We start from the raw sequence: 26913 nt of genomic DNA, 5'->3' as shown, positions 1-26913 counted from the left end.
CGGGAAGAGGCGGAGGGGCGCCGGCGCCGAGCGGGGCGGGGCGGGAGCGCGTGGCCGGAAAGGGGGCCGAGCCGAGGAGGAGGACGCCGCGCAGCAGGCCCCGCCCCTTCCGGCCTCCCGCTGGCCGCGCTCTCCCGGAGCGGGGGGCGTGGCCTCGGAGCGTCCCGCGCGGCGGCGTTCAGCTTGGCGCTCTCGGCGCAGGCGCTGTCGCGCAGACGGGTCGCGCCGAGGGACAGGCCGTGCGGACGCGCTCCGTTTTCTGCGAGGGAAAGGCCGGGTTGGAGACAAAAGGGGGGAGGAGGAGGAGGAGGAGGGGGGTAGGGAACATCCGGGTCATTCGCCGCCGCCTGAGTCCGGGACACGCGCGGGGGTTGCAGCCGCCGCCGCCGCCGCGGGCGCTTGAGGGTGAGGCCTGGGCCCGGAGGGGAGGCGCCGGGCGGGGGCGACCGTCAAGGTCAGGCGGGCCTCGGCCTCCTCCCCGGGAGCCCCGCCCGGCCTTGACCGGCCGCCTTTGTGTCGCCGCAGAGCTCGTCCACCATGTCCGGCATCGCGCTCAGCCGCCTGGCGCAGGAGAGGAAGGCCTGGAGGAAGGACCACCCGTTCGTGAGTGGCGGGCGGGCGGGCGGCCGGGCGGGAGGGAGGGAGGGAGGGCGGCGGGCGGCGGGCCCGGGGCGGCGCGGCTAACCTTCGGCTCCCCGCAGGGCTTCGTGGCGGTGCCCACCAAGAACCCCGACGGCACCATGAACCTCATGAACTGGGAGTGCGCCATCCCGGGGAAGAAAGGGGTGAGCAGGGGCCGCGCTCTGCCGGGGAGGGAGGGAGGGAGGGAGGCGGAGGAAGCGGGGCCCGGCCTGCTCTGGGCAAACGGCTGCCCGTCTTGTGCTCTGCCCACAGACCCCGTGGGAAGGCGGCCTCTTCAAGCTGCGGATGCTCTTTAAGGACGACTACCCCTCCTCGCCGCCGAAATGTAAGTCCGGGGAACCCCAGAGCCGCCGGGCCGGAGGAGCTCAGCCGGTGGACGGTGCCGGTTAGGAGGAGCCTCGGTAGCTCGTTCCCCTCCCCCCCGAAGGCCTGACCGCCCGCCGGCCGGCCCCTTCCCGCTTCCCGGTTCCGGGCTTTGATAAGTTCCAAGAACTCGGCCGGTCCGATTCTCTTACGGTATTTTCTGTCTGCTTTACGAAACCGTTTCCTTTCAGAGCGGGGACTGTTATATCTCTCTGGGTTGGAGTGATTTCCAAGCTGTGTATTAGCGCGTTCGCCGTGCAAAATCTCTCGTGCAAAAGTTCTCGGAATCCCCCAGAAACTAGCAGGTTGCCCCGAATCACAGGAATTTGCCGCTTCCTTTATTTTGCCTGACTCGCCTACTGAAGTTTTAGTGGGCAAAGACTCTGAAATTCGCTTTTCAGTAACTGGCGAAGCTGTGCTGTTTTCCGTTTGTCTCTGCTTGAGGATATACTTCTTTCCCTTGGATGTTTCAGATTTTTCCTTTTTAGTTTCGTTTTCTTAATCGGTTCAGAGTCTCACCAAGTGTTTGAATAAATATTTTGTTGCACGGAATAAATGCTATTGGATGCGTTTTTAAAAATTGCTGCATTTCAGATCTGAGTTTCAGCGTGTCAGCTTCCTTCAAAAAAACATTTTTTGTTGATGTTCTTTCCTACCCAATTCTTGTGGCTATCTTTAAATTACTAGTGCTCTTTTAAAAGAGATTTGGTTGAAAAAACCTCATTCACAAGAGGAACCATCGGTCGTAGTCCTTAAGATCTAAGGGATTTCAAAAGAAGTTTAATCGGTTTTCTTCAGAGAAGGGAATTCAAACTGGGTATAGAGGCAAAGATCACATTCTTGCTCCCTAGCGTTGATTGAAGCCCTGCTAGCTTTTAAAAGTGTTTTGCCAAATCCTTTTATCTGAACCAAGTTTTCCTTTCTCTAGGCAAATTTGAGCCACCCTTATTCCATCCCAACGTGTATCCTTCAGGCACGGTTTGTCTGTCTATCTTAGAAGAGGACAAGGATTGGAGGCCTGCAATCACAATTAAACAAGTATGCATTTTGTTAGAACCTGGACCTAATTTATGCATCGTATTGACTCAAATGCCCTTACTTGTATACCCGTAAGATCTAATGATTTCTTAATATTTTAAATTCACAAGTAATAGCTGAGAGTAAGCATTTAATACATGAATGAAAATACGTATCTGGTTTTAATCCATGATTTTGAAAGATGCGAGTGTACTTTACAGTGATGCTTTTATCATTCTATGTTCTTAGATCTTATTAGGAATTCAAGAACTTCTAAATGAACCAAATATCCAGGACCCAGCTCAAGCAGAGGCTTACACAATCTACTGGTGAGTTGCCTTTCAACTAATTTTTTATAGCAAACATGGATCATCAAGTTTATGATTAAAATTGGTTTCATCTTTTCACATATCAAGGATTAGGTCTGTGAACTGTAGGTAGTCCTCGACCTATGACCACAATTGACCCCAAAATTTATGTTGCTAAGTGAGACCTCTGTTAAGTGAGTTTTGCCCCATTTTACGATTTTTCTTGCCATATTTGTTAAGTGAATCATTGTAATTCTTAAATTAGTAACCTGGTTGCTGAGTGAATCTGGCTTCCCCGTCAACTTTGTCAGAAGGTAGCATGACCCTGGGACAGGGCAGCCGTCATAAATATGAGTTAGTTGCCGTGGGTCTGAATTTTGATCACGTGACCATGGAGGCGCTGCAACTGTTGCGCAAGTATGAAAAACGGTCATAAGTCAGTTTTTCAGTGCTGTTGTAACTTTGAATGTTCACTAAATGAACAGTTGTAAGTCGAGGACTGCCTATATCTAATTTCCTTCCATTTTCTTTTAAAAACTCAAATAGGTAATGGAGCGGTTTCATTTTCTGCTGCTCTTGGAACAAGGGCTTCATTTTAAACCATTTGAGACAGGTGTAGGGAAACCTCTTCCCTCTTAAGAGTTGCATGTGGTATTGCATAATATATTAGGGCTGTGTGTATATACGTGTGTATACGTAGGTACAGATTGATCCGAGGTGCAAAGGTTGCTGGGAAAGTGAGGCAGGTCCAAGTCGGCCTTGTAGTAGGAGGCAGGCACTGTTGGCAAGTGGGACCAAAGGAGGGGGGTGTATTAGTCCATCCCTGCTTTCATATAGGATTTGATTGATAAAACTTAAATGGCAGCCCATCTTATAAAATGACAGTAATGGGAAAACTCAAGGCGCCTAATCTGCGACCTCCCAGGCTCCAACTCTAGTATTCGGGGGGGGGGGGGGGAGCCTGCTCTTGATGGCCTTCTGGAAATGTAAAGAGGGGTGGGGGGGAAGGGCTTCTTGATCTGGAGGGGAAGGGTGTTCGCCAGGGTGGGGCTGCTTCATAAAAGGCGCTCTCCTTGCTCCCACTAGATGGCAGCATTTAAGGGGGGGGGGACCCAAAGGTTGCCCTGGAATGAACAGATACTTTATGGAAAGGAGGTCTTCCAAATAACCTGGCTGCCTGGGGCCTTTGATGGAATCACCATCACTTTGAATTGCACCCAGAAAGAAACGGAAAGGCAGTACAGCTCACATGGGTAAACAGAGATGCCCAGCACTGCCAGCTGCTGCATTCTAGGCCGTTTCCAAGGGCAGCCCCCCACAAAATGCATTGCTGCAGTCGAACCAATAAGTGACCATGCCATGATGAATCATGAGCAAGGCCTCCTGGCCCCAGAAAAGCTGCAGTTGGCTGGCAAGAGGCAAAGGGCTCTCTAGCTGTTCCCTGTAGCCCCAGATCCAGGAGTACCCCCATATTGCACAGCAGTTCTATTTGGGAAGTGCCACCTTATCAAGAGTCAAAGGGGGGGGGGAGCAAAACTCCCAAACTCTGTCTAGGTAAGGTTGAACTGGAGCTGCTTCCTGCCCATCGAGACTCTCAAAGCTGCTGAGAGAGCACTGAAATGGGTCATCAGCTACCCAGCTGGGGTGAAGATGCCTAACTTAAGTATCATCAACACCTGTAGATGTTGAAAGAAGTGGGCAGCCCAAACCCCGAGGCTAGAAACACCCCCCCCCCCACAGCCACAGAGAGGAGAATCACTGAAAAACAGTGCTTCCCAATCGCTGTAGGTAATCTAGAGGATGCCATGATCGTGATCTGGCCTAAACCCAAATGGAAAAGAGTCCAAGTAATCTATTTCACTCTGGGCCCTCTATGGTTGAATGCCAACCGCCCTTTCAATCTCCTTCCCTGGAAAGGGAAAACTGAAGATTGGCTGGGTCCAAGGATGGCTGCTTCTAACGGGGGTGGGCCACTGCCTCCTCCAGAGCAGGCAGAAGCACCCCCCCTCCCACAAAGAGGCATTTGCTTCAGCTGCAGATTTTGACAGAGAAATTATTTATTACATTCATACCTCCTTGCTTCTTACAAGCCAACTCACTGTGGTTTACAGTGCAACAACAAATGATACTAAACAGGACCAAAGTAATAAAACAGAAAATAATGCAAATAAAAATGTATAAATCCAGAACAATCATTATCCAAAATCATAAAAAGTGTAAGAGTGAAATGCTTATATAAGGAAGTCTTCTGTCTTGACACTCAAAAAGCAAAGAGAAAAATAACATAAAAAATAACATTAACCCAAACGTGAAAGAGTGAAAATGTTCTGGGGTTCCTTCTGTAAAGGAAGTCTCTCCTCCTGCCAGTTCACTACAGGTGGTCCTCGACTTACGACCACGATTGAGCCCAAAATTCCTGTTACTTAGTAGTGGAACATTCGTTAAGTGAGTTTTGCCCCATTTTACAACCTTTCTTGCCACAGTTGTTAAGTGAATCCCTGCAGCTGCTAAGTTAGTAACACAGGTGCTAAGTGAATCCGGCTTCCCCTCTGACTTTGCTCGTCAGATCGCAAAAGGGGATCACGTGACCCAGGGACAAGGCAACCGTCACAAGTATGAGTCAGTTGCCAAGCATCTGAACTTTGGTCACGTGATCCTGGGGATGCTGCAACGGTTCCAAGTGTGAAAAATGGTTATAAGTTACTTGTTTCAGTGCCGTTGTAAATTTGAATGGTCGCTAAATGAAATGTTGCAAGTTGAGGACTACCTGTGTTCTGGTTCTTGGACCTCTTTAGGAGGAGCCTCTACAATATTTCTTACCTAGAATGTAATTTATATGTAAACAAAGTTATAACTAGCAGCCAGCACAGGTTTGTTAAAAACAGATCATGCTAAACCAACCTTATTTCATTCTTCGATAAAGTGACTAAATTAGCAGACCAGTGAAATGCTGTGGACGTAGAATGGAATGGAATGTGGAAGGGACCTGGGAGGTCTTCTAGTCCAGCCCCCTGCTCAAGCAGGAGGACCTATACCATCTCAGACAAGTGAGTGTCCAGCCTCTTTTTAAAAATCTCCAGTGATGGAGCACCCACGATTTCTGGTGGCAAGCTGTTCCACTGGTTAATTGTCCTCACTGTCAGAAAGTTTTTCCTTAATTCCAAGTTGCTGCTCTCTCTGGTCAGTTTCCAACCCTTGTTTCTTGTTCTGCCCTCTGGGGCTTTGGTGAATAACATAACCCCCTCTTCTTTGTGGCAGCCCTTCAGATACTGGAATAAAATGCCTTACTGAAGTCTTAAGTACACTTAGGAGTTTGATAAAGTAGACCACAACCTACTCCTTGGTAAGCTAGAAAAAGGTGGAATAGACAACACCATCGGATGGATCTGTAGCTGAGAGGGACCTTAGAGTCCTAGTGGACGATCACTTAACCATGAGCCAGCAGTGTGCAGTAGCAGCCAAAAAAGCTAATACAATCCTGGGTTATATAAACAGCAGCATAGAATCAAGATCACGTGGGGTATTATTACCGTTTTATAAAACCCTAGTAAGATCACACCTGCAATATTGCAGCCAATTTTGGTCACCATGTCACAAAAAAGATGTTCAGAGTTTGGAAAAAAAATTCAAAGAAGAGTAACTAAGATAATCAAAGGCTGGAGACTAAAACATACGGGAAAACGGTTGCAGGACTTGGGTTTGGCTAAAGAAAATAAATGGAGAGATGATAGCAAGTGTTGCAGTACCTGAGGGGCTGCCGCAAGGCAGAGGGGGCCAGGTCGTTCAGCAGAGCACCAGAGGGAAAGATGAGAAACAAAGGTTGGAAACTGAACAAAGAGAAGCAACCTGGAATTAAGGAGAACTACCCAAACAATGAGAACAATCAACCAGTTTGCCTCCAGAAGTTGTGGGTGCTCCATCACTGGAGATTTTTAAAAAGAGGCTAGACATTCACCTGTCTGAGATGATATAGGTTCTCCTGCTTGAGCGGGGGGGGGGGGGGGCTGGACTAGAAGACCTCCAAGGTCCCTTCCAGCTCTATTCTGTTCTGTCACCAAGGAAGTTAGATCACAAGACCAGAGCAGGGGCAGTAAGTGGTTCTATTACACCGAAGCACTGCTTGAATAACACTCAGAGGCGGGAGGGGGGGGGCTGCCTGTTGCCTGTAGCCCTGCCAGTTTATCCAATCCTGTGCTTCTCGCCTGGGTTCTTCCACTCATTCCAAATTTTTTTAAGCAGATAAATGCAGACATAACATGGATACCTCCTTAACCTGCATAAATATAGATAATCAAGAGCCTTTGTAATTTCCTTTACAAAGGCAAAGTAAGGCAATGGATGCCAAGAGCTTCTTTAACATGTGGGAGTAGAGAGGGGGAAGCAGTCACTCATGGGCAGAATCCCAAGATTAATATCAGAGATGCAAGTTAGGTAATAAGTCTATTCCCTGCGGAGAAGCAGAACTGTTAGGAAGTGGCGATGCTATGTGGAGCAATCAGACCATGCGGAGAGAATAGATTTGAGTATGGAATGGAAAGGAGGAGCAGCATGTGTGGATTTTTTAAGGGAAAAGTCCAGGTTGTAGTTGGCTCTTTCGGGTTCTTAACTGAAATTGACCGTGTACTCTGCATTCCTCCACCCTGCATTGGGCTTCTCCAGCAGCCAAACTATTTAGGCAAAAACTGGTTCCTCCAGGGGCACCCACCTTTAACAAACAGTCTGAATTTCCAAAACAAGGGTTCAGGTTATGCAAGAAATCCCATTACAACCTTCTTCAAATACTTCCTGTTTCTAATTATATGTTTTCTTTGATTTACATCTCCACAGCTATTATCTTGTTTGCAAAAATTCCAAGTTTCAGTCCCCTGCCACAAACTACCTCAGTTACTTTATGTAATGGGAGGGAAGAGTAAAGAGAGGAAAAGTTCTGCCTTTTAACAAATACAGTGTAATAACCATGTGATGGCTCCTAAATTCTGAAATTCCCTGCCTGCAGAAACCCGTGGCTCCCTCCCTGTTAATATTCCGGGGGCAATTGAAATGCTGCACTTTTGCAATCTTTGGGAAATAAATGTTAGTGTTATGACTAATTATACAGGCAGATCTTATGAAAGGGTTTCTGTCGAGATAGTGCTTTTAAAAGTATATCAGTAAGTGATCAGCTGGTTTGATGTTGCTGGACTTCAGTTTGAATGGATGTTTTATTAACGTTTAGCGCTTTAAGCAGCATATGCATTTCGTAAATGAAAAATTTTCCACTGATAACTGGTTTTCCACCTCATTAAACAGTTACATGAATACCTTTATAATACACTGGATTCGTATTATACAAATATTATTTGTATATAATTATAGTACATATGCAAATTATATACACTGGTGGCACAGTGGTTAGAATCTCAGGCTATCTCTGCCCACAGCCAGGAGTTCAATCCTGACAGACTTGACAGGTTGACTCAGCCTTCCCATCCTTCTGAGGTCAGTAAAAAGAGGAGCCAGATTGTTGGGGAGCAACGTGCTGCCCTTGTGAGCCATCCGGGGAGTCCTGCTCTATACAAATCTGAATTCTAAGCCTTCCTAACAGGTCTGTCCAGAATGGTTCGGCAGAGTTTCTGAAAAACCATGTATTTACTTGAAAACAAAACATATTTTTATTTTGACAGTTAATTTTGAAGCATTTGTTTTATTTTCTGAAGTTAATGAGTTACTCTAAGTGTATTTTTCCATGGAAAAGCTGCATGCTAATAGTGTTAGGCGTTCGCAATTAGAAAAAGTTTGAGGTCCCTTTTCTCCCACACGAATAAAGAGCTAGCTGCAGGGCGCAAAGCCTTTGGAAGACGAGAAAACGTCACTCAAGGTCTCCAAGGCATCAGTTCAAAGTGAAGCGTTTTCTGGTTTGGTTTTTGGACTCTGTAGAGCCCCCACGTTTATAATCTCTTTCCCATTCTTGAATTACCTCGTTACTAGAAATAATTGCGTACAATCCGATAGATTTTGGATCTGAAAGCAATGCTGTTTGTACTAATTCATGCATACCAAATTCATGGGAAGCGTTTTCTAAAGTGCTTGTACTTGAGTCCTAGCATGTAACTCCTGTCTAATCTCCATCTCCAGGGAAACAGCGCAAATTCACTTAAAATACCAAGAGTTTGATTTTGGTGGGTTTTTCCGCTAGGGAGAATCTGATCTAGAACACTTTATGGATTCTGATTTTTGAGAACCGTTGGCTTTTCTCTCTCTCTCCACATTTAGCCAAAACAGAGTGGAATATGAAAAGAGGGTTCGAGCACAAGCGAAGAAGTTTGCACCGTCATAAGCTGCTCCTGTCATTCACATCTTTAAAGGAAGGGATTAATTGGCAAGAACTTGTTTACAAAACTTTTGCAAATCTAATGTCGCTATGTACAATTAATAGTCATTTAGGGGAAGGGATTATATGTGTGCCATTTTCCATATTCACCACTTGTATACAGTTCTAAACTTGCTGAATCGTCCCCAGTTTTTCATACAGGGTCTCTTCCTTCAGTCTTTTGTATTTTTGATTGTTATGTAAAACTTGCTTTTATTTTAATATTGATGTCAGTATTTCAACTGCTGTAAACTATAAACTTTTATACTTCTATAAATTCACTAGTATCTCTAGTTTCTTTGCTCTCAGATGCAGGCACGCTTTAAAATGTTGGGGGGGGGTTTGTTTTGTTCTGTTTTTTTGCCTCTACTTGGCCGGTAAGAAAGACATGTCCTCCATCCCCTTTTGTTTTCTATCAATAAGGAATTAGATTGTTGCATAAAAAATGCCTTGGATCCAAAGTCAGCCGCATCTTGATTCTGCGTCACCTCCTTTGTGTTTATGGAGTTTTGTCTGTGTTGCTGTTTAGAGTAAATAAACTGTTTCTATAAAGTTTTTTGTCTCGCTTTCTTCCCCATTCCTTCAATATTACACCACCTCCGGAGAAACGGCTGCTCTACACTGCAGATAGCACAACTTGATCTGCAGTAGTTTCAATTAAACAGTGGGTGAAGGGAATCGCTTGCTGATGCTCAGATGCGTTGTCTGCTGCAGCTGTCAGCAAACCATACTAGGAAAAAACTGTTTTTCATACATCTGTAAAAATGCAGTTAAATTGTATACGGTTGCATTAAAAAGTCAGCGAAAGAGCAGAAATGCTTGAAAAAATGAGAAATGCAGCACTCATAATTACATTTTGTATTCAGTTTACTTCATTCTCTGACACACTTTTGTGAGTTTACAAAAAGGTTTTATGGTTAGGCCTGGAACTTGCTATGTAATCTAACTTGCTTTAAACTATACATAATGCCTGTTAAAATATAGGTTAATATCTGTTCACTGAAAAAAGCAAAAAGCTATTAGGGATCTGCAAGATTTATCATTCCATGACAGGAACTTTCCAGAGAACTCCAGAATACGCCAGTTCTCCTCCAGGGCTGGTCGGGGGATTTTCCAAGATGAATTATCTGAACATGAAGCACTGGGAGGGTTGATGTGGTTTCCCCCCTCCTAAACCCCCCTTTACCAAGAATTACTTCCAGCAAACCAGAGCAACACTGGATCAGGAGGAAGGTGTGTGTGCTTGGCACACCTCCACCTTCTTTAAAAGACCAGAAATCTAGTCTGAACCTAGACAAGGTTTGCCACTGATGTAATCTTCCCAGGCAAGACTAATATTTGGGCAACCACAGATAAAAGGACATTTCAGTCAGACCTGATTTTCTGATGGGGATGCCAAAAACATTCAGGTTTTGAAAACAATCATTCTGGATTTGGAAAGAAGGATCCAGTGTTCTGGTTTCAACCCATGTTCAGGACACCGTTGAGCTTTTTATCTGTGCGTAGTTCAGATTTCCTGGCCATTCGTCAATTGGCTTTTAATAGCTGAGGCAAAAAAGTGGATAGGTCAAAGCAGAAAATGCAGGTTTTCTTGATAAATTCAGAAAATCTAAACCCATATTGAATTGTTGCATCATACTTGCCAAAATACAAGCTGGATTTATTGCTGCTGTCTACACCTTTTCTGTGTTGTTTTTCTGGCACAAAAGGAAGTCTAAACACAGCAGTCAAAGAGCAGCATTTTTCCTTATCCTGCATTTGTTCATGAATTCCTGTCCAATTAAATAGCATCTCCAGGCAACTGACCTATACAAACAGAAAATACATTTCAAAGCAAGTTTAGAAAAAAACTGAGGTTGGCCGAGATAAAAAAAAAAAACAACCTGTAAGAAATTCCGTCCATAACCACATGGGCTCCAGCTATTCGTTCTATTCCAAAGCCCAGGAATAACGTTTTATGCTAAAATTAACTCAAATGTTAGTGTGTCACTCTTAGCTCCAATAGCTGTTTGCAGGCAGAGAAAAAGCGGTTACTGCTGGCTTTTTAAAAAGCCAATATTTTTTATAGGATTGGTAAGGAGCAGTCAGGTCCCACTTATTCTTATGGCCTACTTTTATTCTGAAATTAGAAAAAAAGTGGTTCACGTCCAAGCGCAAACTGCCAATGGCAGCCCAGAGCATTCTGGAAGATTTCCTAAGGAACCAAAGTATTGTTAGGTCTGTTGCTGCTTGGACGGTGGGTTAGCAATAACGATGCTGGGAGAATTTCTACTCAATCTCCAGCCGATTCTTGCCTTGCAGCTCTGATCCCTTATGCATGCTGCTTCACACGAAGCTGTTGTGGGTGATCATCAGGAGACCTGATCCATTCACAGTATTTAATTTTGAGGCTGTCCAACTCCATAGTGACTCTGGGTGACTGACAGATAATTAAAAGAATAAACAGTATATCAAGTAACTGACCAGAGACAAATCTCAAAAAGTCAAACAAAAAACAACCCAAGTGTTCATGCTGTGTTTGCAGAAAGTCAAAGGGGTTGTGGTAGTACAAATCCCTTGGGGGCTCTCATTCCACACCGCAAAATGACACTGCTTAATTATATATACACATATACATATATACACATATACATATATACACATACACATATACATATACATACATATATATATACATATATACATATATACATATATACATATATACATATATACATATATACATATATACATATATACATATATATATATATATATATATATATATATATATATATATATATATATATATATATATATATATATATCTCGCCCCTCTCCCAAGGGACTCGGGGCGGTGTACAGGGCAATTAAAAGACTATAAACAACACATACAAAAATTAAAATGAAATTAAACCAAATAGCCCTAAACAATAAACACATTCTAAAATTTAAAATTTTTAAAATTTAAGATCTAAAATCCCAGTCCCTCAGTCCAGGCCGGCAAGTTCAAATAGCCAAGTCTTCAGGTCGCGGGGAAAAGAGCGAAGGTCGGGAGCCATCCGGAGCTCAACAGGGAGCTGGTTCCAGAGGGCAGGCGCGCCCACAGAGAACGCCCTCCCCCTGGGGCTGCCGGTCGGCATTCCCTGACCGACGGCACCCTGAGGAGGCCCTCTGTGGGAGCGCACAGGGCGATGGGAAGTTAACGCCGGCAGAAGGTACTCCCGTAAATAACCCGGACCCATGCCATTTAGGGCTTTATAGGTCATCACCAGCACCTTGAATCTCACCCGGAAGAGAGATGAGACCCGAAGCATATACGGTACTTTGCTTTCTGGATTTAAGTGACAGTGTTCTTATGACACACTTAGTCACCTGAGACAATTGCTTTAATAGAACAAGTTAGTTATAATCACTTAGAGAACGACTTTGCTGTGATGAACTATTAAGTGAAATTGTTTTTTAAAAATTGCTATGGATTTACAATTTGTCCATAATATGGCAAAAGATAAAAAAGTTTTGGCCTCCTTAGGCTGCACTGAAAAAGGCGCTCTCTGTATCTCCAGTCAAATTAGGTGCCAGAGAGCAGAAAGATCCCTGAGTATCACACGAGTCAGGTAAAGGAGGTTTATTATAAGATCAACATCTTACAATACAGCATTTTAGTTGCTATTTAATATTTCAGTTTTATGGCCGTGCAACTCAGGGTGGTTCACAACGAAGTAAAATTAAAATCTTTATCAAAGAAGAGAGATGACTGGAACATGTTGAATTCCAAGCCCTGGAGAACCACCAATTTTCAGCAAGTTGCGAGAAATCAGTAGCCTGGTAACAATATGGTTTTCCAGGTATGTCTCATTCCAGAGCGCAGGAGCCGCCATCACGCCTCCTGGGTCCTGTCAGGTGACACTGCTAAAGGAATGGGACCCGGACCCGGTCTACTCTGACCTCCTTGGGCAGCTCCCTCGGGTAGCTGGGCCCTCGGTCATGAAGGGCTTTCGCTAGTGCCTTGAATGGCATCGGAAACCAAAGAGTGAAGCAGCAGAGGACATGCGCATATACTGTGATCTGCCTACATTGCTGTATTCTGGACTAGCTGTGGCTTCCAAGTGGTCTTCAAGGGTGGTCCTATGTAGAGAACACTAGCAATCCAATCACAAGATGACCGAGTCGCTTTCAGAAGGGCTTATGACCCAGGCACAATTGGCATACCAGATGAATCTGGCCATAGGTCCTTTTGGCCACTGTTACCACCTGCTCTTCAGCCCTAATCTGTTCTCCACATCCAAACCCATACAGCCTTCAAACACTGGGTCAGACCTTTGACAAGAGTCACTTCAGATGTATAATTGAGTTCCATCTGAAGAGGGGAAATAAACCCTGCAATGCCCCTCCAGTGCTCCATAAATGTGGTTGTGCGTTATGACTCACAGGGCTGGAAGGAATTTTGGTGGTGGTCTAGGCCAACCCCTTGCCCAAGAAAAATGATTGTCCAATCTTTTCTTGAAAACCTCCAGCAACGGAGCATCTACTACTCCAGAAGGCAAGCTGCTCCACTGATTAACTCTTCTTACTGTCAGGAAATTCCTCATTTCCAGACTGAATGTCACTCTGGTCAGCCACCCATTGCTTCTTGTCCTGCCTTCAAGTGCTGTGGAGAATAATTTGATGCCCTCTTTCCTGTGGTGGCCTTCAATCATTGGAAGACTGCTATCATGTTTCCCCTAAGCCTTCGCTTCATTGGGCTAAACGTACCTCGTTCCCTTAGCTGTTCATGGTAAGATTTAGCTTTGAGGCCCCTTTGTTGCTCTTCTCTCCAGGGCCTCAGCATCTGTTTTGAATTGTGGTCACCAGAACCAGATTCTAAGTGAAGTATAAAGCAGAAGTATCACATCCGTTATCGTCTCTTTGCTGATGCAGCCTAGAAATGCATTGGTTTTTCTAGCAGCGGCAGTGCGCTAGTGATTCACACTTAAGAAATGATCCACCAGGACATTTCGATCTCTCACAATTATTACTGTTGAACCAGATGCCTCCTATTCTATACTTACGCGTTTGGCTCTTCCTTCTTAAGGGCAGAACGCTACTTTTTTCATCACTGAACTCCAGTGCTCAAGTCTGTCGAGATCCTTCTGAATCCTGCACCTATCTTCCAAAGCAATTCCCCCAGCGTGGTGTCATCTGCAAGTTCGATGAGTTTTCCTTTAAGCCCCTCATTTAGATCACTGATGAAGATGTCGAAGATTTTCTCCATGTAGATGTAGCTCCAGTGAGGACTAACACCGAGTGTGATTGGTTAGCCAACTGTGAATCAGTCAATGTCTCTCCCACATTGTTCTATCTTAACGAGAAGTGGGCTGTGTTCTACTTTGTCAAATGCCTTATTGAAGTCTAAGTATATTGTATCCACACAATTTTCCTGATTCACTAATTTAGTCACTTTCTCAAAATGGGCCATAGGTTTTGTTTGACATGATCTATTTATAACAAACCCATGCTGGCTTCCAGTAATCACCTTGTTCATTTCTAAATGCTCACAAATTTACTGATTATCTTTTCCATGATTTTCCCAGGTACTGATGTCAAGATGATTGACCTGTAATTTCTGGGATTGTTTTTCCCCCCTTTTTGAAGATTGGAAAACACATCAGCTCTTTTCCAGTCCTCTGATTCTAACCCGTCAACACCAACTGAAACCCACCACAGAGAAAGGAGGCAGACTGCAAAACAGCATCTCCCACTCTCATCCCCTGAAGTTGACTCAAAAGCATGTTGTGGTCGATGTCATTGTATGCTGTGAGAGATCAAGGAGCCCAATGACAGACAGACACCTGTTCTTTTATACTATAGATCAGGGGTAGGCAAACCTCGGTTCTTTTATGACTCATGGACTTCAACTCCCAGAATTCCTGAGTCAGGTGACTCAGGAATTCTGGGAGTTGAAGTCCATGAGTCATAAAAGAGCCGAGGTTGCCTATCCCTGCAATAGATGAACGTTGTTTTGTGAGCTGCCCAGAGAAAACCTATTAGCGTGATCTACAGAGGGGGGGTATTAATTTCTTCATAAAAGCATCGGGCATGTAAAACAGAAGTGCTTTAACTTTGCAGTTAATATTCAGCTGTCTTTGCCAAAGGGATCTTTGGAGCTGAAAGCTCCATCACTGGAGGCTTTTAAGACGGGGTTGGACCACCTTTTGTCTAAAACGGTATTTATTTTATTTTATTTTAATCCCATTTATATCCCGCCCTTCTCCGAAGACTCAGGGCGGCTTACAATCTAAAGCACAATGTGCTTAGCAATAGGTATAGGGTCTTCTGCTTGAAAAGTGGGTTGGACTAGGTGACCTCTGAGGTCCCTTCTGATAAAATTAATAGACTTTCTTCTACTTCCTATTAAATCAATTCTGCTCAATCCCCCTTGTTTCCTTTTACATTTCCTGAGACTAGCCAACTACATGATGATGAACATTTGCTAGTAATTGGCCTTGTTTTCACTCGCCCCTTCAAAAACAATGAGAAGCCTGTTTCTACTGTAATTTTTGGTTTAGAGCATTTATTATCAACTATCCATCCTCAACATATTAAGAACTGAAATATAAAACAACCAAAAAGTAGTGATGTCAGATACGAGGAAACTGCTTCTGGTTTTTCCTCCATCATCTCAACACAATTTTTGGAATAATAATTAACTGAGGTGTTAAGTAAAAAAATAAGACCAGGATATGGATGTTGCATTAGTAAAAACTATTTGAGAAGCAGCGTATTAATGAAGTTCATCAAACAGCTCATTGGATGGACAAGACCGATGGGCTGAATGCAGTATTTCAGACTGGAAGAACATTGTCCAAATTTGTATCCTAACTCAGAGCAAAACCCTGTTATTAAGCCCAGCGATGCTTCTTCTCTTTAAGAATGCTCTATTATTGCCTCCCTGCAGCTGACTTACTGGCTCCAGAACAGGCGGTGTTCAGGTCCTCATCGCCGCTGCTGCTGCTGCCGCCATCGCTGTCCTCAGGGGTCTCCCCAGAGGAGCTCTCATCTCCCTCAGCTGCTCTACAAATGGAGATCAGGGATTTACTCTATCGTATAGCCCAATGATGATCTCCACAGACTCGTAAAGGAACCCTTTAGAAGACTTACTCTGTGGCACTGCAAGGCCCGTTGAGTATAAAAAATTCTTTTCCTGAATCAACATCAAAAGGATCTGGGTAAAAAACATAAAAGACAGTTTATTTATTTATTTATTTATTTATTTATTTATTGAGATTTCTATACCGCCCTTCTCCCAAAGGGACTCAGGGCGGTTCACAGGGCATAAATATAAATGACAATACAAAAATTAAAAAACAATTAAATAATGCCCAAGTTAAAACAAAAATAATAAAACAAGCCTATAAAAACCCATGTACCCCATCAGGCCAGACCCGCTAGTTCAAATAAATGGGTTTTCAACCCGCGACGGAAGGATCGGAGGTCTGATGCCGTCCGGAGCTCAACCGGCAGTTGGTTCCATAATGCCGGAGCACCCACAGAGAAGGCCCTCCCCCTGGGGGCCACCAGTCGACATTCCTTGACAGGAGGCACCCTGAGGAGGCCCTCTCTGTGGGCGCGCACAGGGCGGAGGGGAGTCGACGCCGGCAGGAGGTGGTCCTCGAGGTATCGCGGACCCATGCCATGTAGGGACTTAAAGATCATAACCAAAACCTTGAACCTTACCCGGAAGACAACTGGCAACCAATGCAGCTCACGGAGCAAAGGTGTAACATGGGAGTACCGGGAAACTCCCAAGACAACTCTCGCGGCCGCATTCTGTACCAGTTGGAGCCTCCGAGTAGTCTTCAAGGGAAGCCCCATGTAGAGAGCATTACAGTAGTCTAGGCGAGAGGTCACGAGCGCATGAGTGACCGTACATAAGGCCTCCCGGTCCAGATAGGGCCGCAACTGGCGCACCAGGCGAACCTGGGCAAAAGCCCCCCTAGTCACGGCCACTATATGATCCTCCAAAGTGAGTCGTGAATCTAGGAGGACTCCCAAGTTGCGAGCCCTATCCACAGGGGGTAAAAGCTCACCCCCCATAGAAAGAGGTGGAACATCCCAGGTGTCTCGGGAAGCCGGAATGTACAGCCACTCAGTCTTGTCAGGGTTGAGTTGAAATCTGTTCCTCCCCATCCAGACCCGAACCGCCTCCAGGCAACGGGACATCACAGCGAGGGCATCACTGGGGTGGTTTGGGGTCGAAATAAAAAGTTGGGTATCATCAGCATATTGATGATACCCAACTCCAAAACCACGAATGATCTCACCCAGCGGTTTCATATAGATGTTGAACAGGAGAGGCGAGAGGACCAACCCCTGAGGAACTCCACAAACGAGAGACCTAGGGGCTGATCTCTGCCCCCCTGCCAACACCGACTGCGAGCGTCCCAGGAGATAGGAGGAGAACCACTGAAGAACTGTGCCTCCCACTCCCAATCCCCTGAGACGCCGCAGCAGGATACCATGGTCGATGGTATCGAAAGCCGCTGAGAGGTCTAATAGGACTAGGACAGAGGAATATCCCCTATCCCGAGCCCTCCAGAGATCATTCACCAGAGCGACCAATGCCGTCTCCGTGCTGTACCCGGGCCTGAAACCCGATTGGTAGGGGTCCAGAAAATCCGCTTCATCCAGGACCAGAGGGAGCTGATGCGCCACCACACTCTCAACAACCTTCGCAAGAAAGCGAAGGTTGGAGACTGGACGAAAGTTGTTCAATACAGCTGGGTCCAAGGCAGGCTTCTTGAGGAGAGGTCTCACCACCGCCTCCTTCAAGATGGTGGGGAAATAACCCTCACTCAAAGAAGCAGATATAACCGCCTGGAGCCAGCCTCGTGTCCTCTCCCTAGCTGCATAAACCAGCCAAGAAGGGCACGGATCCAATAAACATGTGGTGGAACTCAGCTTCCCCATAATCCTGTCCACTTCATCAGGGGTCACAGAATCAAACTCCTCCCAGATAACATTGACAAGACCGTCCGTGTCCTGATCGCCAGACTCTGCCCAGCTGGAGTCCAAACCGGTCCGAATCCGAGCGATTTTATCCGACAGATGTTGACTAAACTCCTCGGCACGACCCTGCAAGGGATCCTCCCTCACCTCCTGATTAAGAAGGGAGCGAGTCACCCTAAACAAGGCGGCCGGGCGATTATCTGCGGACGCGATGAGGGTGGAGAAGTAATTACACCTCGCCTCCCTCATCGCAGCGAGATAAGACCTAATATAGGTTCTTAACCGCAATCGGTCGGGTTCAGATCGGCTGGACCTCCAGCAGCTCTCTAGGTCCCGTTTCCGACGCTTCATCTCCCGGAGCTCCGCGGAGAACCATGGAGCTTGCTGGGATCTGCGCCGGGTCAGGGGCCGCAAGGGTACAACCTGGTCGAGTGCCTCAGTGGCTGCCCTTTCCCAGGCTTCCACTAAGGCATCCGCCGAGTTATGAGCAATGGAGGCAGGTGGGGACCCCAGCGCCGCTTGGAATCTATCAGGATCCATTAGGCGTCTGGGGCGGTACCATCTAGTTGGCTCCGTACCCCCACGGCAGGGGGTGGCAAAGCGGAAGACCAGCCGCAGGAGGTGATGATCGGTCCATGACAGGGGCATAATAAATGGAAAGCCCCCACCAAGATCATCCAACCACCGTCCAGATAAGAAAATCAGGTCAAGGGTGTGGCCTCCCTCATGAGTTGGTTCAGAAATTACCTGCATCAGGTCCATGGCCGTCATGGAAGCCATGAACTCCCGAGCAAGCTCAGATGAACCTCCCAGGGATGGTAGATTGAAGTCTCCCAAAACTATAAGTTTGGGGAACTCAACCACCAACCCCGAGAGGATATCGAGCAGCTCGGGCAGGGCTGCCGCTACGCGACTAGGCGAAATGTACACGAGCAGCAAGCCCAACTGAGCCCCAGAACCAAATCTCATAAAGAGAGACTCACACCCGACTATCTGAGGAACGGTGGTCTCCCGCGGACATAAGGTCTCCCTAACGATCACCGCCACGCCCCCACCCCTACCCTGAGCTCGAGGCTGGTGTAGCACCCGGAAGCCTGGTGGGCAAAGGTCAACCAAAGGGACCCCACCCTCTGGGCCCAACCAAGTCTCCGTGATGCAAACCAGGTCCGCATGCTCACCCTCAACTAAATCCCTAACAAGGGGAGCTTTGTTGACCACGGACCTGGCATTCAGGTACACCAGCCGGAGCTCAGGAGGCTGCACATCCTCGCTCCCGGAACCTCGGGAAAGAAGCAGAGGGTCGGAGCGCCCCACCGCTTGCAAATAGCGGAGACGGCCCTCCCGGTAACGATATGGCCCCGTCTATCCGCCTGCTGCCATTCCCCGTCGTGGGAATTGGTAATCCCACGACCCGCTCATGAGCCCCGGAGACAACGACCCCCCGTTCTCCCCCCGCGCGGTCAGACCCAAGTCTGGCCTGAACTATGGTTAATTGGCCGCCCCCCATAGCCAGACAACCCCTACCCACCCCTCTCCCCAACCCCGTAAAATTTTTTGATAAAAACATAATCAGGGGCCTCTTATTAAATTTATGTTGACGGCCCCTGCCCCTACCCAGCCATCTCTCAGAGGCCCAAAACTCGGGCCCTTCATTGAGGTTAGAATTTAAAGAGGCGGGTCGCACCCAGGCGAGGGGGGCACCCCTGAGGGCGAGCAAGTCCGTGCTAGTATATTGTCGCATGTTAATCCAGCAAGTCCAGAATAGGCAGTCCCGGAGGTGATCATGTCCATAGGAGGGTCGAAGGCCGGAAAAGAAAATATCTGGATCCACACCCAGCTGCACTGCCACTTAGCTGGGTGCCCCAGTAAACAGGTCACCCCCGCCCTCTCACGGCAGGTTGCAACTCTGTACCTGGGGGTGGTCAAAGATATACTCTGGGTAGGCAGTTAAATGGAAGTTCCCACCCACTGGCCTAGCAGAAAAGTAAGGTAACAACTATTAATTTAAATTCCACATTAAATCTAGAAACCCAAACAAATGATAAACCACCAGCTTCCCCGGCAGAGACAGGATTTGCCAAGTAATTTTCAGGAACGAATCTGAATTCTTCCGCATTAGCTTTGCTAAGGATGGGGGTGGCTGTCAATACGGCCTTTAAGGCAGGGCTGGGAACCTGCAGTCCATGACGCAACCCAGCTATCTAACAAGTAAGAAAAAATAAAACATGTTGGCCCTAATTGTAATATATTTCAACTGATGTGAGAGATAAATACATTTGTCTGAAGATTAAAGAGCAAATAATAGAACTGTGAATTGGATCTCATTATAGGCCCCCAGAACACAATAACCCAAACGTGCCCCCCCATCCCACTGTGTGGCTGTGGTGGCGGGGGTTGCTCCTGGGAGGGAAGGATAAGCAAATAAGGGTATGCCAAGAAAACATACTCCCAGCAGGGTCACCCAAAGGTCATGCCAACCGCCTGCGGAAGCCAAGGGGCACCTGCACTGGGCAGCAGCAGGAGAGGGAGATGATCCCCTGGATGGAGATGGCAAAGGCATCCGCGGAAGAAGGCAGCGGGAAACCACTCGGATATTTCTGCCAGAAAAGCAAATGGATAAAAAAACAGAACACGACTGACCACACAGGGCTGGATGACGGGTCCCTGGGGTCAGATGGCACTCAACCTGCTTCTGACAAAAAGAAAGATCTGAGGATCTTTTGGAGAATGAGTGGTCTTTATGACATGGCTGCATTACAGCCTTCAGGATGTCAGGAAAAGAAAAACTAAAGTTGCAAAGACAGAACTAAAGTCGGGGGGAAGAAAGCAAAAAGCATGAATGCAGGAAAACAACACAATGAAATATGAAATCGAATATGAATCAAACAAATTGACATTGAGTATTAGACATCAGGCACGAAAAACATGCAGACAGGCCTCAACTTGCAAAATTGTGACCATGTTGAATAAATGGACTTATGACCCGTGTCCGAAGCCACTGCAACACCCCCAAAATTAGAGGACTTGGCAACCCCGCTTACTCCACAGTAGCTGGTCCTCAACTTTCATCCACAACTGAAAGTGGAATTACTCTAAGTGATGGGGTTGTAAAGCAAGACATCACTTTGCTTTAGCAACTGCAATCCCATTTCCCTCCCCCCCACTGCAATTATTAACTGAGAATTGCCGGCCATTAAGCAAGTGCCCGCCTCAATCCAAGCCATTCTGAGCTCAGTCCCTCCCAGCCTTGAGCCAACTCGTTGGGGGCAACATGCCGACACTGTAAACTGCCCAGACTGTAAAGCACTGTGGAGTGTGGTATATCGGTGTTATTGCTATAGAAATCAAATTGACTGTATTACTGCTAAAAGAGGTGGAGGAGATCAATTATAATATCAAAGCCTGGAACAGATCACACAGTCACAGACGACAAATTGCTCATGTGGAAGCTCCAAGTTAAAGGAGAAGAAATTCAGTCAGTTTCCCCAATATAATCTTGAACGCCCACATCCTCAAAGAAAACTTCAGGAATTGCTTTGAAAACCTGAACTTCTTTGACAGAGAAGCAGAAAAAATTATGGAATGAACTTAGATCACTTGTTAAGGATGAATGTGAATGCCAAAAATGAAGAAAAAGGAGAAAGCAAACTGGATGTTAAAACAAACTCTGGAAATTGCCAGAAAGGGAACAGAAGCCAAAGGCAGGAAAGACAACAAAAGTCTCAGAAAGGGACTCGGGGGCTTCAGGGAGCTGTTAGAAGACACGAGACGCGACATTTCTAAAGAGACTGAAGATGGAGACAGACATGGGAAAGAAGGAAAATCTTTCAAAAGATCTCAGCAGGAAGCTGCAACCTCAGACTGGCGTGCTAAAACAGGACCACGGACAGTAACTTACTCCAGAAAGATCAAAGATGGAAGGAGTGTAATGGAATCCTGTGCAGTATCCAAGAGTGTTTGGAAGATCTTCCGTACTAGAACACGAAGCTACTTCAGTGCTCCAGTCGGAAGGCTGCAGGGGCCGACAGGTGACCTGCTGGGGCAGGGCAAGCCACAGACCAGGCAGCAGAGCCAGATTTTAAGGCTCTTCGGAAAGTGTGTGTGTGTGTGTGTGGGGGGGCGATGTCACATCCAAAGGGTGGGGGCCAAAGCAGAAAAAGGCTCTTCCCCTGCATCCCGACAGCTGAAATTGTTTGGCAGATGGGATGTAGGAGGCGTCATCTGCTGGAGCGAGTGGGACAGACCAAGATGGACCTTAAAGGAACAGGAAAACATTGGAGCCTTTGAACTTTGATGCTGGAGAAAACTCCTGGATAGCAAAATAAATAAAACAAATCATTGACTATATCGATACAGAGTTCTTACTCGAGGCCCACATTATCCTATTTTGCACACATTAAAGAAGTCTCTAATGCTGTTTCCAGATGGAAGGAAAGAGCAGCAAGAGAGATGGACTCAAATACAGTGGTGATGAATGTGCCGCTGGGAGACTTGAAAGAACCGGTTAGGGATAAATCATCACGGACAAAATCTGTGAAGTTGCTAGGGATCAAAAACAACTCAATTGAACATAATCCGTTCAATTCAGGTTTTGGTGTATAATTCCGTTCTGGCCATACCCGCAGATACTGAGGGATTGTGTTTACAGTCTTACGTTCCCGAGGGTGGTTTGGAAAAACTTTTCTTAATGGGTTATTGGGAAATTTCTGGAATTTTCAGGAATACTGACAATAAACCTCCTGACCGTCTGGGTTGCCAACCGGTGGCATCGACTGCCGTGGAAACGACTTTTCCTTCCCCGAAGGGCCCAGGACACGTCTCCAAAGATGCCCTAGAGATCTATGAGGAATCACAGCTGTGTCGGCATTGGGGGTGGGGGCTACAGGAATTAAACTGAGAAATTGGTTAAGTATTATTCCAGGCATTAAGGGTTGATGTTTGGAAATGTATCCTTTTATGATATTTTGCAGTAATCAGTGGTTTCATTAGGGAGATAAATATAACAATATAATTATGTATTTTTTGTAATCCTGTGATTGTAAGATCTTTAATATCAACCCTATCCCTTTAGTAGGATAATTTTATCAAATTTTGTGAGGGCGTTTAAGGGGTTTGGGGGAGGGCTCTTTCATACATTTGGAAGTAGTTATACAGCATTCATGACATTTATAATGGCTGCTTGATACCACTGAGGAATCCCCACTGTTTGTTCACCATTATGACTACCTCTTATGGATTACGGATAAAAGATTCCTCACTTTTTCTCGTTATATCAAAATTTCTGGGAATGTTAACCAGAATAAATAATTAAAATAAAAAAAATAAATCATTGAATATATCAATACAAAGTTCTTATTCGAGGCACAAATTATGTCCAAATAATGTGGACTATTTATCCCCTGTGTATGACTGATTTCTTCCATCTTGACACAAATACTTTGAAATTTGGGTAATAGTGTCACTAATTTGCCAATTCTTTTTTTCCTCAAAGCAGCAAAAAACAACAACCTTGGGATGTCCTACCTGTTTCATCTTTTTCTTGGACATGGTCCAGAAATTCCTTCTCAACCCTTAATACTTCCTCTTCACAGCTACATGCTGCATATTTCTCCAGGAGATCTTTGTTCAGATCAAGAAAGACTTTTCCCCATTTAAATTTTTGCAGAAGAATTGTGGCTAGATCAGTATGTCCTAAAATAAGAAAAATAACTTCAGCAACACTTCAAAGGTAATTTCCATATCTTATTGGTGAAATATACTTTTCAGTCAAGGCTACCGAAAGAAAATTATATATGAAGCTTTTGAGTTTGAGATTTTATCTTATGCATGGATCAAGACTTGTGCTTTGGTAATATATGTACCGTGGCATTTTATTATATTTCTTTCTATTTTATATCTGTAAACTAGTCAGAATCTTGGACCGGATCAATAAGAAGTTAATGCAATAAATAAAAAGAAATTATGTTTGGCAGAGCAACTTTTTTTCACCCTAACATGACAAACAACTGCAGGCAATGTGTGTATATATTTGTATATAAAAATATTTTTCTAATCTGTAAGATAAGGAATCTAATATATTTTTTACTGCAGCTCACCTACAATGCAGAGGGTAGCAGCAAAAGCTTCCACACAACTAAGTTTGCACGGCCGTCCATAATTCACTGGATTGGCAGCTATCAAGTAGGGTAGCAGCCGGAGATGACTTCCCTTCATCTTGCTGAATGGCGTTTTGTCCAGCTTTGCCCAAGAGCAGTCAATCACTGCAATTCCATTCCGGGTCACAACCTCCCTGAAAATACACACCTGCACTTTTAATATGGGACATTTCTGTTTTGCTGCCTTGTCAGGAAATCAGACTACCAAAAGGGGAAAAGGGTTGAAAAGCTACCACCATGGCTGTTACTCCATGAAAGCAACACTACAAAAATTCAAGTATTTTTAAATCAGTAACACAAGTGTTTGGATTCTGTACCTACATATATACCAAAGCAAATCAGAAAGTTTTCAGGACTATGGAGCAGTCAGATGCCAGTAGATCAGGGGTGTCAAACTCAATTTCATTGAGGGCCGCATCAGCATTGCAGTTGCCCTCAGGGGGCTGGGTGGGTATGGCCAGGGTGGGCGTGGCCTGCTGGGTAGGCGTGGCCAGCTCTACAAAGTTCGCATCAAGGGTGCCTATGGGGGCCTGGGCAGGAGTGGGACAGATCTGGGGGTCTCTGGCAGAAGGAGGGTCTCTGGACCAGGGCCAAGGCAGTGGGGGCCGTTCCCTCACGGCTTCCAGGATGGCTTTGCGGGCCACATGAAACCACTTCACAGGCCGGATCTGGCCCCCGGGCCTTGTGTTTGACATGTCTGCAGTAGATGCAGCAGTCACAAAAAACAGATTGGAAGATCATACCATTCCTAGCAGTTCAGGTTTTTTTCCAGGGTTTTAGAGGCAGAGGTGGCAAGGGAGTCTGCCCACTTGACAAAGCTTGACAAAGCCAAGGGGTCCGGAAGGGATTCACCCCAGACCTCTGAGGGAGCTTCCAGGTGTACTCGTTGGGACCATTAACCCATCTCTTTAACCAGTCTCTTCTAACAGCTTGAAGCCCCCCCAAGAACGCTGAACAGTAATATTACACCCATGCACAAGAAGGGGCTAGGGAAAAGCTGGAACCTATAGGCCAGTGAACTTAACATCTGTAATAATGAAGTTAATGGAATGACTTCTGAAAAAAAGGATAAATATTTAAAAGCGTACAACTTGATGGGACTCGAAGCACCGTGGCTTTACTGAGAGCAGATCATGTCAGACTAATCTGTTTTTTTAAACTATGTCATAAATGTTTTGGATGAAGGTGGTGCTATGGATATAGCTTGTCTGGATTTTAGCAAAGCATCTGATACAGTTCCATATAAGGTCATAAATAGGTGGTATAGCCTTAACCATGGGGGGGTGAGGGGATGTTCAGTAGATAGGAAGTTAGCTCAGGGATAGATCCCAGTGTGTGGTTGTTATTGGGGCACTGTCTGAACAGAGACCAGTCACAAGTGGTATACCACAAGGCTCAGTCCTAGGTTCTGTTTTGCTCTGCGTGTTTGTAAGTGATGTAACAGAACCACTGCTAGGTAACATTTGTGTTTTTGCAGATGACACAAAGGTTTTAATAAAGTTGACATTTCTGGGAGTATGTGTAACATGGAAAACAATTTGGCATTGCTGGAAAATTGGTCAAAATGTGCAAACTGCACCTGAATGTAAGATCCTGCCCTTAGGGAAAAAGAATCCCCTGGCAGGGTATAATACTGGGGGTACAGAGTTAAACGGAAGAAAAAGACTTAGTTGTGCTCATAGACACGAGTGCAAAATGGGTAATGCGTGCAGCCGTGCATCAGTGAAGGCAAGCAAAATTCTGGGACGCATCACTAGAAGGATCATCAGCAGGAAAAAGCAGGTACTAATCCCACTATATCTTTAGTCAGACCCCATTTGGAGACTCCACTTAAAAAAAGATGTGAGATTGAGCGAGTCCAGAGATGGGCAACAAGAGCGGTGCAAGCTCCGAGGGGCAAGATGCGTCAGGAGCGATTGGAGGAACTGAGTCTGGAGGACAGAAGGGACGGGATTGATACCTGGAAATATATAAAAGGGGTGAATAACGTTCTAGAAGTTTCCACTATTTTCAGTATTAAGCAAAAATCAAGAACACGGGGGCATAAGCTCAAACTGACGGGGGGGGAGGGAGTTCAAAAGTAATGTTAGGAAGCATTGCTTCACAGAAAGAGTAGTGGGAACTTGGGACTAGCTTCCAGCGGATGTAGAGCATCCATCATCAATAATTGAGTTTTACTATGCTTGGGATAAATACGTCTATTATTCGACAAAAAATTAAAAAAAAAAAAAACCTCAAAAGGGCAGAGTCACTGGACCACTATTTCTTTCTCTGCCGTAAGTTTTCTGCTTCTCCATTCACTGTTTCCTTCCTTCCTTCCATTAGACCAGGGGTAGGCAACCTTGGCTCTTTTATGACTCGTGGACTTCAACTCCCAGAATTCCTGAGCCAGCATGGCTCAGCTTGGAAACCTCTCCCTTTCCCCTCAGCACGGCCGACTCAGGAATTCTGGGAGTTGAAGTCCACGAGCCATCAAAGAGCCGAGGTGGCCTACCCCTGCGTTAGACTAAGTTAGAGAAAGCACGAAGCGCTCCGGACTCGGCCACAGGCGCCTGCGGCTCTCCCACCCGGAGTCCCTGGAGACGCTCGGCCACCCCGGGCGCGGGTCTCCCAGCGGGGCCCCTGGACTCGCTCGGCTTCTCTCTTCAAGGGAAAACGAGGAAGGCCGGCTGCCCCTTTGGGACCCCGACGCGGAGGCCGGCGCCGCTTCCCACCTGTCCGCGGGCGAGAGGAAGCGCGCGGCGGCGGGGCTGAGCACGAGGCCTCCGAAGCGCTGCCCCAGCCGCAGCCGCCGCACCAGCCCCTTCCGCGCCAGCCGCCGCCCGGTGCAGCGCCGACGGTCGCACTGGCCCAGCTCCCACATGGCCAGCGGGCAGCCCGGGCGCGGGACCGACGACGACGCCCCGGCCTCGCCGCCCTCCTCCTCCTCCTCCTCCTGCTCCTGCTCGGGCCCTGCGGAGAAAAGGAGGCGCGTCAGCCAGCCGGAGGAGCCCCCCCGCCGCCCCCCCCGCTCGCCCCTCCCCCCCCCGCGCCCTCACCGCCCAGCGCCGCCGCTCGCCCCCCGCCCGGGACCCTCGCCCGCCGCCGCCGCCGCCCCCGGCCCATCGCGGAG

General features: G+C 46.5%; 2 protein-coding genes across 2 annotated transcripts; one reads left to right on the top strand and one right to left on the bottom strand.

Annotated features, from left to right (window-relative positions):
• Nucleotides 1-212: 212 nt before the first annotated feature.
• Nucleotides 213-9234, top strand: UBE2I (ubiquitin conjugating enzyme E2 I). Its single transcript, XM_083372384.1, has 7 exons — nucleotides 213-405; nucleotides 526-603; nucleotides 702-785; nucleotides 895-967; nucleotides 1934-2043; nucleotides 2272-2351; nucleotides 8583-9234. The coding sequence occupies exons 2-7, from the start codon at nucleotides 538-540 to the stop codon at nucleotides 8644-8646; spliced, it is 477 nt and encodes a 158-aa protein (XP_083228510.1). The 5' UTR covers nucleotides 213-405; nucleotides 526-537; the 3' UTR covers nucleotides 8647-9234.
• Nucleotides 9021-26792, bottom strand: TSR3 (TSR3 ribosome maturation factor). Its single transcript, XM_083372383.1, has 6 exons — nucleotides 26516-26792; nucleotides 23742-23935; nucleotides 23170-23337; nucleotides 15799-15862; nucleotides 15605-15711; nucleotides 9021-10485 (listed from the first exon to the last, which is right to left on the bottom strand). The coding sequence occupies exons 1-6, from the start codon at nucleotides 26662-26664 to the stop codon at nucleotides 10460-10462; spliced, it is 708 nt and encodes a 235-aa protein (XP_083228509.1). The 5' UTR covers nucleotides 26665-26792; the 3' UTR covers nucleotides 9021-10459.
• Between the last annotated feature and the right edge of the window lie 121 nt (nucleotides 26793-26913).

This window comes from Vipera ursinii, assembly GCF_947247035.1.
Source record: "Vipera ursinii genome assembly, chromosome: 13".
Classification (NCBI taxonomy): Eukaryota; Metazoa; Chordata; class Lepidosauria; order Squamata; family Viperidae; genus Vipera; species Vipera ursinii.
This window is presented reverse-complemented; position numbering and strand designations above follow the sequence as displayed.